The 17,181-nt window shown below is 41.2% G+C and overlaps 1 protein-coding gene across 2 annotated transcripts in view; it reads left to right on the forward strand.

The window, feature by feature from the left end:
* The window catches only part of SH3KBP1 (SH3 domain containing kinase binding protein 1), a 345,673-nt gene that overhangs the window by 75,588 nt on the left and 252,904 nt on the right, over window positions 1-17,181 (forward strand). The window contains exon 2 of one of the 2 annotated variants that reach the window (XM_083172486.1): window positions 9,451-9,608. The exons of the other annotated variant lie outside the window; for it this stretch is intronic. Coding sequence (XP_083028612.1) covers window positions 9,451-9,608 — 158 coding nt within the window. The remainder of the gene's footprint in view (window positions 1-9,450; window positions 9,609-17,181) is intronic. 2 annotated transcript variants of the gene reach the window in all.

Consider the following 17,181-nt stretch of genomic DNA (forward strand, 5'->3'; position numbering starts at 1 on the left):
ATTTTAACAAGCATTTAAGCACATATACATATACCCTCATATATGGAACTGGCCACACCCTTTGGGTGGAGCATGACAAGCCCCCCCTTTAATGGGGGTGCTGTGCAAAATTCAACTTACTATAATTTCCATAAAACTCGTTTTCAAAGGTAGGCAAGTATGACTAACGGCCATCACCACTAATTGGATAATCCCTGCAATGAGGAAATTCCTAATTCTGTCTTATTATTTTAGAGCTTGTTTTTAAACAGATAAAGGAACATCAAGATTATACTGTGCTTGGGTCTTTTTTTACCACTGTAAATAAACAAGTGTAAAGCTACAATACTATGATCCTATAAAATCTGCAGCGTTTCTGTGTATTTATCTAAGAGAAGATGGATTTCCAGTAGTTCAGTGGATATGCAGAACTTGGCAGTCATAGCAGAGCCTAAAATCTGTATCTGGAGCTCGTTATTGAATGTGAGATCATTGCCAGACAAAGAAATATGACTTCCTAGAGCAGCTGTGTAGCTGCAGAATTTCAGATGGGTCCTAGTACTCGGCCTGAAACATTTTGTTCAATTTAGAAATATATAAACCATCAATATGTTGGTAAATTAATTAGCAAGGAAAAATAATTCCCATTGATGTTCCAATCATTGACAAAAATATGAAAAATACATCTAGGGTGCCAGATGTAGTAGACGGTGAATTGTGGCAAATGCCAAGATTTCATCTTTTGAAAGCAACGATTTTTTTAAAATGCAAAAGCAACGTGGTTATGCTTAAAAAACAATGGAACTTTACTACTTTTGGCTAAATCACTGAAACATCTGCATTTGCTTTAATTTGTAGTTTATACCTTCATTACAACTGAGAGACAAAAAGATGTGTATCTCTCTCTCTCTCTCTCTCTCTATATATACTTTTATTTTTTTGATACAAAGGGGGGAAAAGTTGGCACTACCCCATTCGATTAGCTCCTGGAACACTATGCGCCACTAATCCACAGATGCAGGATTTTTCCTCTCAGCCTCTGGAGCTGCAAGGAAAGATATACATTGAAAGACAACCCTCTGCATTTAATGCAGGGAAAACCCATTGGATTCTGCATTTTACACAGGTTCAGTCTGTTTCCATGCATTACCAGAGATTTTGTTGTAAAGAAATGAATAAATAATTGAATAGCTCCAGGCAGTAAAGCTACAGTTTTCCTTGCATGCTAAAATATACAAATCTTTGGCATATTCAACCTTACTGCAGGGAGTACAATGGAAGTCTGTTGACCTTCCCAAGGGCGGTCATCCAACATCATGGTGTATGGTAATCCTAGAAACTAGTTTAGAGTACAGTATACCACATTAATAGTAACAGAACTGCAATCTTATGTTTCACGAAATCAATACATTGCTTTCCAAACAGACATGCTTTTTAGCAGCCCACACACATTTACTTATCTCTTTCCACTTTATAACTCCAAGGCACAAGGGGCCTAAACATGGGGAGATTTTGCTGAGCGATATGAGCAAAGTAGATCACTCAGTTTGCTCAGCACACAGCGCTGTCTCAGAGCAGGTCTATCCGTCCGCGACTCTGCGGCGCAGCTATTTCAAATGACTTGCAAGCCAATCAGGAGCGACCGCTGCCTGATTGGCTGCCTGGCCGCGAGTTCCAATTGGCCACATTATTTGAAATAGTCGGACTGTGGAGTCGCAGATGAATGGACCTCCTCTGAGAGAGAGAGTGCTGTGTGATGGACCTGTTCTGAGAGAGACAGCCGGGTTTTCCCATCACTCTGCCCGGCTGTCTCCTTTATAGCAAAGGGTACTTACCTAGCAAAGCAGGCTGAAGGCAAGGACAGGCACAGCTCTGAGAGCCACATTTACCAGCCCCCTGCCCAGCTGTCTCCTTTACGACACAGTGGGTGCAGTGGACACACTTCTCCCCGGCACTGTACATGTAAAGTTACCCCTGGCACTGTGCATGTAACCCTTGGCACCATGCATGTAACTGTGCATGTAACTCTGGCATAATATATAATGGGCATTACCATGTGTGGCATAATGTGTAATGGGCATTACAGTGTGCATAATCCCCTGTCCCACAAAGCCATTCCCTAATTTTTTGCTGCGCGACTTCGGCACGCATTGTTACATTTAGTTTTGGTGTTGGTTTGTTTTGCACTGTGGGGCATAATTTGAATTAGGGGTGGTATGTGGCCCACATTATTCTTTTCATGTGTATGTAGGATAGGCCATACATTATGCTTACAGTGGGGTGCTGAACACCCTAGCACCCACCCTGGCTGTGAAATATGGAAGGAGGGTGGAGAGTCGGGGGAAGTGTGTTCCACCACCTCACCAGGACCACTGTTAGTACTATGTCAGGGCCAGTGTTCTCCGGTGACAACACTGTCCCTGACCGGAGATATCACTACATTTATCCAGCATGCTAGATATTAATCGCTGGGTGACAGCGATGCGCGGGGCCTATTGCTATGGCCCCTACACATGGAGCGATATAGGGGCATTTTCTAAGGGATCTAGTTAGATTGCTTAGAATATGCCATGAAATCGACCCCGTGTGTGTCCCCTTTACTCCAAGGTTTAGTACATCTCCCCCCACAGTGAGAGTCATGCAAAACAGTATGTGACATTACACATTTGAATTGGTTCTGGACCAAAAATCCACGGTACTGTACTCCTACAAGTTCACCGAGGCACCTCAGGGTGCCAGGGCACACAGTTTGGGAACCACTGGTCTAGCATCATAGAATCTTGCACTAGTGATATACTTTTTGAGGGCACCCCTAGACAAAAATTTTCTTTATTGAGAAACTCAGAAAACAAATATTAAATTCAAGTAGTTTTTACAGTATTTGTAGTTCATCCTTAGGGTCAGTTATGTGGTGAGGGACAGGGTATGCTTCTGTTTGTCCAGATATTTTATGATTGAAGGTCACATGCACTGGCTTCGCCTATCACATTGAACATAAAGGATTTCAGTTACGGCAGCCAGCTTGGAAACCACTGTTTATATACTATATATATATATATTTTTTTTTATCTTTCTGGTGTCTATTGTATAAACGAGACTCTATTTCTATTCTGTAATATGAAAGGTTTCTGCCTACCCTTCCATACCTCTCTGCCTGTGTACAGTACTGGTTTGAAGGGTGTGGGTTGTTAGGTCTACAACAACTAGGTCGACAAGCATTGGGTCGACACCACTAGGTCAACATGGGTCAAGGTCGACATGGGTCTAGGTCGACGGGACATTAAGTCGACACACGCATTTGGTCGACTTGGGCAAGGTCGACAGTCAAAAGGTTAACAGTGAAAAGGTTGACATGGGTTTTTCCCTGTTTTTTTCCCCAAATATCAACACAGTCACACATGGACACAGTTTGAAGTGCACCGCATCCCCTTGCTTCGGGCACGGTGCCTTGCTATGCTTGGCACACTATTTTATTCTCCCACCACGCACTAGTGGATGGCAGGGCATGAAATACCGCCTGTCGGCACATGTCGGCTCTAAAAAACTGTGAAAAACCCCATGTCGACCTTTTGACTGTCAACCTTGCCCATGTCAACCTAATGATTGTGTCGACGTAATGTCCTGTCGACCTAGACCCATCTCGACCTAATGGTGTCGACCCAATGCTTGTCAACCTAGTTGCTGTAGACCTAATGACCGTATCCTGGTTTGAAATAGACATTGAAATCTTAATCTCTTGTGGTGAGGCGTGTGTCTTATTTCCCAGTCAAACATGTCTTTCTTTCAGGCTTCAGAGCGGTCTGTACTGTTCTAGCACACATTTAAGGTAACAGTAGCAATGGGTTTTTTTTCCTGTTTTTTTTTTTATATATATTTTTCCTACTATAATTAGTTTTTTAAAATGTTGGACCATACTGGGCTGTAGCAGCATTTTTAAATAATGTTGCAGGCCTATTTTGGTGTCATTGGTTCCCCTCAAATGTGCAGTAGCCTACAATTATTGCAGAACTCGCATGCATTTGGCAATATTTTGAGCTGATACAGTCCAGCTTCCCATAAACATGGCATCATACTGATCTTTTTTCCTGCCAAACAGACGTGCAATAAAATCCTCTATTATAATGACACAGAGTCTGCAAAGTCTGGCATTCACCGCTACACTATACTAGGCTTTGTTTATACTTCCAGAATATAAGTTGTATCGCTATTGGCTGCGGAACGATGACAATGTTAATGTTTATACCTGCATGAAAGACGTTTGCTCTATTTTCCCCTGTTTAACAATGGAAAACGCCAAATGCATTTTTACAGCCCAAATTTTTTTTTTTAAACCAAGTTTTAAGCACGGCCAACTCTACTGTTTCCATTTAGGACCTTAAGTTTTATGAGTATCCTCTTTCAGAAAACGTATGAAATATCATCACAATATAATTTTAGTATGCAGTTTTTGTTGTGCATCCTATAATCGGATCTGTAGATACAGACGGATATTTGTGGAATATTTTAGACCTTCTAACATCACATTCTCCACTGGGAATTGATTCAGCTTTTGCTACTTATTTTCTGTCTGCATTGACCTGATCCAAATATATTAAAGTTGTTTAGAAATGCACCTTTAACATCAATTGATTTGTTCTGTCCATGCTACTACTGTACAATAGGATAGTGGGAAATACGGTACTTGTTTCCTAGCACGGCGCCCAATATTTTCATCTTATGGCATCCTATGCGATCGCATCGCATAAGATGCCATACAATGAAAATATACCATCGTATTGTATGCCATTGTATGGCATACGATGCGATACGATATTTTATTGTACAATTATTGTACTTATGTCATTGCATGGCATACGATATTTTATTGTACAATATCGCGTCGCATCGCATCCCATATTTAGTCTTATGGTATACGATGCGATGGGCGCCGTGCTAGGAAACAGCCAGAACATTACCCAAGAATGGTCAGCCCTGGCCAGGGTCCCTGGGAGAGTAAGGACCTGACCAAATATAGGGGTCAGCCCCCAAGGCCAGGGCTGAAGCCTGGCGCTATCCCCAGTACCTTGGGGTGTTGATTGCTGGGATGATAGTCTTTTTGTTAAAAGTCCCAGCAAGCCTCCCCACGTGCAGGTACTTGGCGAACCACAAGTACCTGCATGTGGGGTATTAAAGGACCCACTTGGACTTGTAGTTCCACTGCACAACCAATACTAAAATAAAGACACAAACACACACACACATGTATGTAATTAAATAAAACTTTAATTACATACATGCACTCTCACACACATGCATACTTTTCTTTGTTGCCACATAGGTATGTCCCCTTCTCTGGGAAGAAAACCGTTATGGACCTATGGAAAAAATTCTACTCGCCTACTTTCAGTGTAGATCATGTCCTCTTTTGTCCAAGTAGGCATCCAATGGTTAAAAAAAAATTGAACCGAACCATACCAGCAGACTGTGGAGCTGCACCTTCAGCCAATCAGGTGTAAGCTCACACCTGAATGACATTAGAATAATGAAGACGTGTAATATTAATTAAAGGAAGCAATGCATTTCAAATATCACTATAATCCACTTGTTTGTTATATTTTTTAATAGGTGCCCTTCTGGCCATTTGAGAATATGTTTCATGATTCCTTTTTTTATTCTGTGAAGCAAAGGCATGCAGATTTAAATGAGATGACAGGAGGAATGAAGCATTGTTTCAATGAGCTGTAAGGGTACTAATATGTTCTCGTCTGTACCTAAGTGCACATACGCAATAATTTTTTTAATAGCAATTCATTAAGAAACAAAATGTAATAAATAAAAGCAAAACATTCATAGTAGTGTAACTGACTTGTTATAAATTCTGCTTCCCTTATGTTATCTAACAGGCGCAATCATCTGAACAAGCACTTAGCATCTGGGTAATGGGCATTATAGGATATATTACTGTTGTATTTTATAAAAAAATAAACTGTGCTTTCAAAGTGAAACTATCTCTGTAATGAATTGAAGAGGAAATATATTCTTCACATAATTCATGCTATTGCCATCAATGCTTAGCCAACTACTATAATGCTAACAGATTTCCTTCGCTTAATAGATTTGACATTTTAGAGATATCAAGGTGACATTTAATAGAAAGATGAATTATGCCTCCATCTGTTCTTTTTTTTCCCTTTTTTACTTAAATTCACCATATTCTTGAATATTTTTGTGCAATTCCAAATGTGTATCAGCAGCGAAGATGGTATGCTAATGGTTTTTCTTACCTCACTTATATCTAGCACAGGCGAATGTGAATGTTATAGGCCCTACACACATCGCTTCCTAACTATGCTAGGTCGTGCAGTGCTGCGGCGCTGTCGCTCAGTACACAGAGCTGACAGCCCACACACAGGGTGAACTGTGGAGAACACTGGCGACCAGTGAGATGGACACTGCCCATCATTCCCGGATACGTGTTGCGTATTGCTGTCGCTATAGCACAGACACACACACACACACCAATGTGAGCAAAACTAAGCAGAGAGTTGTTTCACTTGCCTCAGACAAGTGCAGCACTTCCCCAAAGGCAGACCCGTTTGTGAAAACGGGGCTGCAGCCAAGCAATAGAACACAAGTTTCACTGAACTTGTGTGTTTTTGTTTGTTTTTGGTATTTTATCGGCCGATGCAATCGGATAGTGCAATAATAAATATTTAACGAAACATCAAAAAAATTGGTAATTTTTCACAACAGATGTTTTACCGGGGGTAATTGAATACTCTGAGAGAGGATATACTTGCCTTCTCTACCGGAAAAAGGGTAAGTTTCCCAGTGGTAGTCAAAATATGGTCAGATGATAGTGATGCATGGGACCTTGCATCGCCATCGCTCGTCAGTCTAGTCAGATTGCCAGATTCTCGTCAATCTAGACACATCACTTCACCAAGCTCAATAAATCTGCCCCTCAGTTACTTGTGAGGTTCCATCAGAAACTGGATTGCTACTGCTATGCAGGAAAATATGGCAGGAGAACATTGCTTGTTTTCCTCAAGTCCCATAGAGGTGATAAAAAATGATACCTTTTTCAGACCGAAAACCTAATTGCCTGGTAAAAGACAGGGTCATAGTCCAGGGATTTTCAACCAGGGTTGACCTGTTTAAAGACCCTGGTCAATTGGGCAAATGACTGGGACCAAATCTCCGGTTTAAAAAAGTTCTTTATTCTTTCCCTATATTTTTTGTATTTGCAAATCTTTATCTTGGGAGCTTTTTTGGAGCTCATGAAGAATTGGACGAATCTTGTGCCAAAAATAAAGGGGATAAATGTGTCAGGAAAAAAAAATCATTTTGCTTATCTTGCAGAGCTAGGAGCATCAGAAGATGCATTCAGCTCTGCAAGTGAAGGATACACCCAAATATTAGAGCAATTTTACAGCAGGACAAAACAGTGGTACTGTATAGGTGCCAGGTTAATGTAAGGATTCATAACTTTAAAATATGTTCAAGGCAGTGCAAAGGTAAGAAAGCATGAATGCACAGATAAAGTAGGAAAAGGCAGATTTTCCTCCTCCTCCTCCTCCTCCTCCAGTACATCAGCCCCTTTGTCTGTGTATTACTGCATGGTAAGCAATTGCATGGCAACCTTTGACTTCAATTGATATGTTAATAGCATGAAGCTACTGGCAGTGACCTTCACCAATCTGGCTACTAATATTATTTCTATGCAATTAAATCTACCATTTAGCTAATACAAGTATATAGGGACGATTGGTTACACCCTAAGTAAAATTTCAATTGTAGTGTTTTGCAAATATTTACAACATTTAACATGTTTACACGTTTGCTAATATTGCTGTCGATGCTGTAAAACTAGTTATTTAGTGGGCATAAACATCAAATGCGAAGGATAATATTTTTGTTGTTACCAGAAAAGGGGAAACCATACATTGAAATATCCTAATAGATGTGTTAACAGTTAATCCCTTCATTATACGTATAATCAGACTATGAGTAGTAATATGATTTGTTGGTTGTGTATTAGTAACTACTATACTCTGCATAAAAAAGGTCTAGTGTTTTCATTCTCATCATAAAAAAAAATTTATCTACCCAAAAACATGTTTGTATGTTATAGTTGTAGCAGCTTCCGTGAATTAGCTTAGTACTTAATAGATTGATGCCAGATTGCAGACAGCAGCAATCTGAGCTGCAGTATCTGCAATATTTGTGGCAGTAAGATACAATTCACACAGTCCATGCATCAGCCCCAAACACTGTCTCTCACCAATGGCATCTTCACCATGCCGCCTGCAGACAGTTAATGTATCGAGCACAGAACTAAACACCTACATGGAAAGGATTACATAATGGCAGTAGGAGTGGGGGAGTACCGGACTGACAGACTGAATGTACAGTATATGTAATACTGGGGTTTATTCTAGTTCATTCTTTCTGACAAAATCCTTCTTAGATGGACAAAACCATGTGCACTGCAGGGGGGCAGATGTAACATGTGCAGAGAGAATTAGATTTGGGTGAGTTATTTTGTTTCTGTGCAGGGAAAATACTGACTGCATGATTTTACACTTCAATATAGATCTCACTTTGAAGAAAAACCCCACCCAAATCTAATTCTCTCTGCACAAGTTACATCTGCCCCACCCACAGTGCACATGGTTTTGTCCATCTAAGAAGGATTTTGTCAGAAAGAATGGACTAGAATAACCCCCACTGTCTGTTATGAAAAATACAGATACTGTACCATCTTTCATGAGAAACATTTATGCTTGGATGTAATATATTTAATGGAAGGCACTAGAAAATGAAATTATCCTTTAACATCAATATAAATAACAACTCCCAAAGTTGGCCTTCTGCAAATTCAAACAAATAGTGTGTTTCACATGGATTGCACACACAAGCGGGTACTTATACTTTAGCACTAGTTAGTGTATGATTTAAGCCATGTTTGGTGTACAGTACCTAGAACAGTAATGACTAACCGTGACACTCCGGCTATTGTTGAACTACACATATCAGCATGCCCTGCTAAGTTTTACTATTTGGAAATTCTAAAACTGATGCAGGGCATGCTGGGATGTGTAGTTCAAAAACAGCTGAAGTGTCAAGGTTAGCCATCACTGACCTAGAACACTCTTGATATGCCATGCACTTCAATGGGTGGTGCTCATGGCACATACAGTACTAACATTGTAAGCAGTGACATACTGTACATCCCAATTTAGCATCAGTCAGGACAATTATTAAGACTGTTTGAGCATTAGGACAGACTATCAAATTGGGATTAAGCCCATTCGTACATTTGGGAGGTATGCATCAATATCATTGTGTACATGTCCCCAATTAGTATAATCTAATCAGTATAATACTGTGTTCAGACTGAGTTGTTTAGTATGCTGCACTTCATTGTAACACACTCTGATATACTGCATAATCAATTATTTTTTATTTGTCTGTTTTATATTTGCGCAGTGGATGCGATTGTAGAATTTGACTACAAGGCTCAACATGATGATGAGCTGACTATAGTTGCCGGTGACATCATCACCAAAATAAAAAAAGAAGATGGCGGTTGGTGGGAAGGAGAGCTGAAAGGAAGAAGAGGTCTATTCCCTGACAACTTTGTAAGAGTGAGTACTCATGGGATTGTTTATTAGACAAATACACAACTATGGATGTTTTCAATTATCTCTCTTTATTTCTTTTCTTTCTTGGTTGCTCTTTTTACAGATTCAGTCATCTGTTAGAATTTTTCTGGGCTGAACAGCTATCAGCATTGTACTTATTAAATAAGGCAACCTAAATGAGAAATTAAAGGGGTCAGGAAGACATTTTTTTACGTGAGAAAATGCAAATGTAGACATTGTGGCCACATCCACACTGCCTTACAATGCACAGATTAACGGTGGTGCAAGTTACTGTAGGTGACAGCGGGGTGGAGGTGAATTTCCCATTAGGTGCTTCGTTACCACTTGGATACTTTTGTTGGTACGGTCAGTTGAAAATGTACAAGTAACTGCAAGATACTTCCACTGTACTGTTCCATATGCCATCTTGAATGAAATTTAAACAGGTAGGCGCATGCCGTCCCTGTAACCTGTCCTTAGTCCTGCGCACATACAGTTTCTGATCAGAATTTCTCTTGAATTATTGATCCCTTTATTCAGAGTCAATCATTAGGCAAACTAGGTTCCTGACTATGGGCCAAAGGGGGACTGCAGAGTGGGATTAAGGGTCAGTACAGGGGGCACCGACCCTTGGCCCTCTCTCTCCTGACCCCCCTTGACCATCCGACTAGTATCAGATGAACCATTATGCTGATCGGGCTGCAGCGTGGGGCAACTACCATGTTGTGTCACTGCAGTTGAACAACTTGATCTGGGTATACCCTATGAGATTTTATGGACAATTATGCTTCATAACAATAAATTATACACATTGTATAGTGTGTGGGAACTATACACGCTCTCCTGTGAGTCGCTAGCGACATACTCTGCTGTCTGTACATGCAGCCAAATCTGAGGATATCATCAACAACTGCATACTCCTGGACGTGACCACATTTTCTTTTGCAAGATTGCACAGTGTGTATATGCTATGGGTCTGATTCAGAGTTGATGGCTGATCAACAAATTTGAAAATCAAGCAATTATCACTGCCCACATCTACCATACACACTGCACAAATAGGGACAGGAAATGCATATGGATCGCAAATACAATGTGGCCAGAGGTTGGGGGCGGAAACCTGAGTTTTTTTGGGGCGTGACCCGGCATGTTAAGAGAGGGTCAGCTGTCAGCTCCAGCATCAATCAGCCTGTCTCAGTCGCAGATTTGTGCAATGTTCAGAGCTACATTGGCACAGGCTGGAAAAAAACATTGGATGGTTCAGTTGGTTAGCGTATGGATTTGCACATTGACAGTGATCTGTGACAGTCTGACAATTCTCTCGCAAATGTACACTGGGCGGGTTTTCAACTTTTCACAATAGGCCTGAATTAGGCCCTATATCATTGTTCCTGGAGTTCTAAGGAAATCCTTGACAACATTGTAATATTAGTACATCATATAGTGGGCAGTATTCAATGACTTTTTTCAGCATGCTGCACTGGTCCTGCTCGTGCATATGTAATGAGTGGGACCAGTGTGCAGTGAATATTAATGAGCGACTCCCCCTGCTGGCGTATGTGAAAAAAAAAAGTTAAACATTAAATATATATTCATGTGCAGCAAGCACATGAATAAAAATAGCATGCCCCTTCACAGAATAAAATTACTGATTTTTTTCACACCAAATAAAAAACAACAACTTTATTTTAAAAGATCACATTCCAGTTCACCTTAAAAAGATGGTGATTGCTAAACGGTGACACACGGCGAAAATCACGTTGAAAGCAATTCACCATCCAAGCATTGAATACAGTCATGGCGAATTATGGTGAATGTAATTGAAAATCCCATTAAAAAAGCATGAAACGGAGAACTGGCCGGCATTCACTGTTCGCTTTCGGCTCACAGTGAACATTGAATTGGGTGAATCAGATTTTTTGTGAAAAAGATTCACCGCAGAGAGAGAAAACAGCCCGATTCGCCGTAAAACAACGGTGAATCCTAAACACTCTGTATACCCAGTTTTAGTTACCCCATCCCAGGAAAGGGAGATCATGGGTTGAAATTTGCTTTTACTGCCATATCCAGTACATTTTGGATCATTAAAATACACTCAGATCCATGCAGTGTTAGCTAAATTCTATGTACACCCACACATATTGCAGAAAAATGAATTCTGTAATGTGCACAAGGATCCAAAGAAGAAATGTGATCATCGTGATCCACTGGATTATTTTATCTCTTAAAGATCTCCTGTTTTCACTGTATTTATGATTACAGAACTGAAGACAGAGCGATAACTCACATTAATACCTATATACTCATATCTGTCCTAACAGCTACTGTACGTTCTCTAAATGCATTATACTTTGTGTCTTTCTGTATTGAGTACTTAATGACCTTAAAAACAAATGAAACCAGAATATATTTGGTTGCATCATTATAAAACCACCATGACACCCTTTAAAGCTTTATCTAACATACTGTATCAGCAAAATGTTGTAACAAACCCAGAACAGATCATTACCATTCATTATTTAAGGCTAATTGTGGAAAATTAGCATCTTGAACCACATAACACCGTTCATGGTGGATAAATACTGTATAACAATTTTAGTGTGATTACAGCTTCAGTTCCTCATTGTGCTTATAGCATTTACGAGAATTGATCTTGCAGTGCGCTTCCTCCTACACACACAACAATCAGCTATATAATGGTATTGTGCCGCATAACTGTATAAATATGTAACAGGCAAAGTGGTAGCTTGGGGACTTCAGGAGACTCTGTTCTCCTCTGTGCATTATATCCTGTCAGTGGCATGCAACAAAACAGCACTTTGCTACAAACTGAAAATACCGAAATTATGTTTGCTAAATAGATATCTAAAGCAAGTAACTTTGGTTTGGTGTATAAGTTTTTCCATTTTCAAGGATGTGAGGTCACACCTTTCACAAATACTGTACACAAGGCAGTTGTAAGAGAGAGACATTGTGACTGATAAGAGTGACACTTTTTACACTATGGTGCAGTACATAAAGTGCAAATAATAATTATACTAGATATGTGCAGGTCCGGAGTTACTTGGATTTACCCAGAACTCAAAATGGGATCTTATTGGCTATATGCTGTCACATGTTTTTGCTCCAAAACATGTGACAGCTGGATAGCCAATAGGATCCCGTTTTGAGTTCCGGGTAAATCCAAGTAAATCCGAGTAAATCCGGACCTGCACATCTCTAATTTATACTGCTTTTACACTGCCCAAAATATGGGCAAAACCATGTGCACTGCAGGTGGGGCAGATGTAACATTTCCACAGAGAGTTACATTTGGGTGTGGTGTGTTCAAACAAATCTAAATCACAGTGTGAAAATAAAGCAGCCAGTATTTACTCTGCACAGAAACAAAATAACTCACCCAAATGTAGCTCTCTCTTTACATGTTACATCTGCCCCACCTGCAGTACACCTGGTTTTGTCTCTCAAATAAGGAGTTTGCTTTTGCAAACCAACCTGAATCACCCCCATTGTGCAGTTTAAATGCACCCAGTTAAATATGCTGGGACGAGCAGAGTTAAACATGGATTCAACCCGGCTTGTGGTGCAGTGTGAACGGGTAACTCATCTTCGAACACCGGCTCAGAATTAGCCTCCACTGACGTCCCATGCATGATGTGGAAAAGGGTCACAAGCCGGGGCTCACCCAGGTATAAAATCCCGGAAGTGACCTAGCTATTTGGTATAAAAGCAGTATTAGAGATACTCTTGACACAATATTGGCTAGACCAGAGGCATTGTGAGTGCTATTACTAGTATTTATTTATTTATTAACAGTTTCTTATATAGAGCAGCATATTCCGTTGCACTTTACAATAGGAGACAGTTATACATCAAACTGGGCATTTACAGACAGTCTCTGCTCGCAAGCTTACAATCTATAGGGAAATAGGCATTAGTTCCACCAGAATTCAAAGGTTCCTGGTGTGCTGTATGATATGGTGACCCAGCAGTTTGGCCAGGGGTCAGGAGAATGTGAAATGTGAAAAAGAGAGTGGAAATATGTGGACTGTACAGTGGGGATGTGATTAGATAGGGACGGTATATGAAGTTTAGGTGGCTAGTTCTGGAACTTGGTAAGTTTGCCTGAAGAGGTGAATTTTCAGGGAGCACTTGTAGGTTTGGAGACTGGAGGAGAGTGTTATTGTGCATGAGAGAGCATTCCACAGAGTGGGTGCATCCCGACAAAAGTTCTGCAGTTGGGAATGGGAGCAAGTAATTAGTGTGGATGAGAGATGTATATCTTGTGAGGAGCAAAGAGGTCGCATACCCTCCAACATGACCCATTCCATTAGGTACAAAATGCTCTGTTTCTGGACTTCCCTGCCAGTGGCAGTAACAGAGGTGAGGCTCTAGCACAGTCCAATATTCTAAAAGGGGAGCCACACCTACTGCCACCTCAAATGTCACTGCCTGGATCACTGGCAGTTGATGTGACCTCCCCTCTTTGAATTTTGGACTGTGCTGGAGCCCCACCTCTGTAACTGCCACTGGCAGGGAAGTCCAGGAACAGAGCATTTTGTACCTAATGGAATGGGTCATGTTGGAGGGTATGAGGTCGGGTTGGAAGAAATTTGGAGATAAGAGAAGAGATGTATGTTGGTTTAGTTTGGTTTATGGCTTTGTGTGTATGTAAAAGAATTCTGTATTGAATATGGTAGAATACAGGTAACCAATGAATTGACTGACAGAGTAGCTTTGCAAATGATGACCGTCTGGCTAGGAAGATTAGCCTCGCAGCTGCATTCATGATGGACTGTAGTGGTGAGAGTTTGTATTGGGGAAGGCCAATAAGGGGACTATTGCAATAATCAATGCATGAGATGATGAGAGCATGGTTTAGAGTTTTTGCAGGGTCTTGTGTAAGGTACGGGCAAATTTTAAATGTGTTTTTTAGGTGCATGTGGCATGATTTCGAGACAGATTTAATGTGAGGAACAAAGGAAAGTTCAGAGTCAAGAATGAGACCTAGTCAGCGAGCTTGAGAGGTAGGAGTGCTTGTCATCTTCTCAACAGCTTTAGTGATATCTGGTTACAGGTTACAGATTTTAGTTAAGGTTGGAATGAGCACAGGAGACAGTGTTTTACTTACTTGTGAGGGTATAGGGTCAAGAGGAGAGGTAGTAGAGTGGGAGGAAGAGTCCCGATTTTCGGGTCCTATCCCGCTGTCCCACCCGCGGTAGGCATTGTCCCGCTGCGGGGGGTGGCAGTTGGAAATTAGGTCACGGCTAATTAGCATAAGCCGCGCCCTCATTTGCATACACCCCGCCCCCTTTTCGGGCACTCACACGACTTCGCCGCGCGAGTGTCCCTATTTCATCATCACAGAAGTTGGGAGGTATGCAGATGTAACATGTGCATAGAGAGTTAGATTTGTGTGAGTTATTTTGTTTCTGTGCAGGGTAAATACTGGATGCATTATTTTTACACTGCAATTTAGATTTCAGTTTCAACACATCCCAACCAAATGTAACTCTCTCTGCACATGTTACATCTTCCCCACCTGCAGTGCACATGGTTTTGCCCATTTTGAGAACAAATTTGTACTGCGATCAGATCTGAATAAGGTCCATAGTGCGCTTAGGTCCTGATTCTGTTATATTCTCTGCCTAGTGAGCAGGTAAAAGCTGCTTTGCCGAAAGTACGCCTCCCTCCACCAAGCAAATCCCCACATTTGCATGCACATGTATGTATATGCTTACGCATCCACTTACATGCGGGCGCACAAAGGAAAAAAGGTTTGCTGGTCGCTCACCATCGAATGATTTTTTTCTCCATTCATAATGAAAAGTAACCCAGGACAGGATTTTTAATTTGAACGCTGTCCTCCGAAATCAGGGAGGGCGCTGACATCATGTCAGCTACAATGCTGGGAGTACCCCTGCTCCAGCAGCATGCCCCTCTCCTTCCTGTCCCCCAGTGAGTGAGCGCCACGGTGAGTGTGCAACTCGCCAAAGGCATTCGCTCCGGGGTTTGAACATGTGCATATTTGTGTATGCGCAAACCCCGACCATCGGAGATGGGACTGAATTCGGACCTGAGCGATCCGAATCGGCCCCTTAATTCCATGTGAGTACAAAGAGGAGCAAAGAGCAGATTCATCAATTCCGAATGATGTGAGCACTCCAGCTTACCCAGCATGTACATCTATATCTGTGACATAATACTTATGCTGCTATCTCAGTGACATTTATAGTTACTTCCATATTCTACTTCTGCTAAGTCTCCTCTATTACTATAAATGTGTAGTTCTGATACTATTTATTACACAAAATAAAGTAAATATCTTACAAATGCGAATGTAATTTATTAGTTACCTATATAGATTTTTTTTTTTTTAAAGTTAATGTAGTAGTATTGGGTTGAATGCGAACAATAGTTCTGCCGCTGTCCCATTCATGTAAGTTATCCTAAGCCAGAAATGACATGCGCTTGTGTGAAAGGAGCTTTGCCGGAAGTCATTGTATTTTTGTTTCCATGCTGTAATTAGTTTTGTCTGGTCATACTGCGGAGAGGAACTAAGGGGGGTGCAGGACATACAGCACTTTCATAACTTCTTCTTTTCACATGGAACGTGTTTAGCTGACAACTGTCCTATACAGTATGTGGGATTCAATGCTTACTATCTTATCATGCTCATGTCAGGGGTGTATTGTTCTACTATTAATGCCTCTATGAATGAAGTGATATGCTGCCTGCCATCATGAATCACCTAACTGGTTGCCATTGAGACACAGGTGTGGTTACAGGTGATAGTGCGGTTACAAACCCCTAGGACCCAGGTTGCCATGGAGACACAGGTATTACAGGTGATAGTGCGGTTACAAACCACTGGGGCCCAGGTTGCCATTGAGACTCAGTTTTGGAATTTGTGAGTGGTGGGCCTAGGTGCAAAAATACAGTTTGGGCCCCTTCCTCTACCTCAGCCCAAGAAGTAATTGTTGGTCTGGACAGCAATGGGCCCCTTAGTCCTCAGGGGCCCCTGTGCAATGCACCTGGTACAGCAATGCTAGTTCCGCCTCTGGTCACACCCCTGAAGATGGTATGGCAACTCCCTTGCATGTACCAGGGCCCTGCTATTTTTAATAATCATATCAGGAAAGCCCCACTGTATTTAGCTGCGGAACATCTAAAATAGGTAGGTGGAGTTTGATGGGTACAGTTTGCTGTGTCAATGCAGAATAAAGATACTAAATATTCTATCCCGTACACATTCAACTGGACATTAAGTTGCGGTGGGGATATGTTCGAGTACACATCCCCTTGCATGCTAGTGAGGGGATTTGGTGTGTGTGTGTGTGGGGGGGGGGGGGGGGGGCATTCCTCGTGGTGGCAGGCGTAGTGACCTGGTCTGAATCATGCCCAGCATTTGATGTATATATATGGTGTCACAGCAGGCCTGCAGATTTTACATTTCGGAAATGCCATTTGTGTATATATTTATATATTGTACCTTATGTTGTATATTTTAGGCTGGATCAAATTGTAGTAGAATTCTCCATTATGTGAGTGAAGCATACTGTAATGTTGGGTACAC

Source organism: Crinia signifera, chromosome 2 (assembly GCF_055691185.1).
Source record: "Crinia signifera chromosome 2, ASM5569118v1, whole genome shotgun sequence".
Classification (NCBI taxonomy): Eukaryota; Metazoa; Chordata; class Amphibia; order Anura; family Myobatrachidae; genus Crinia; species Crinia signifera.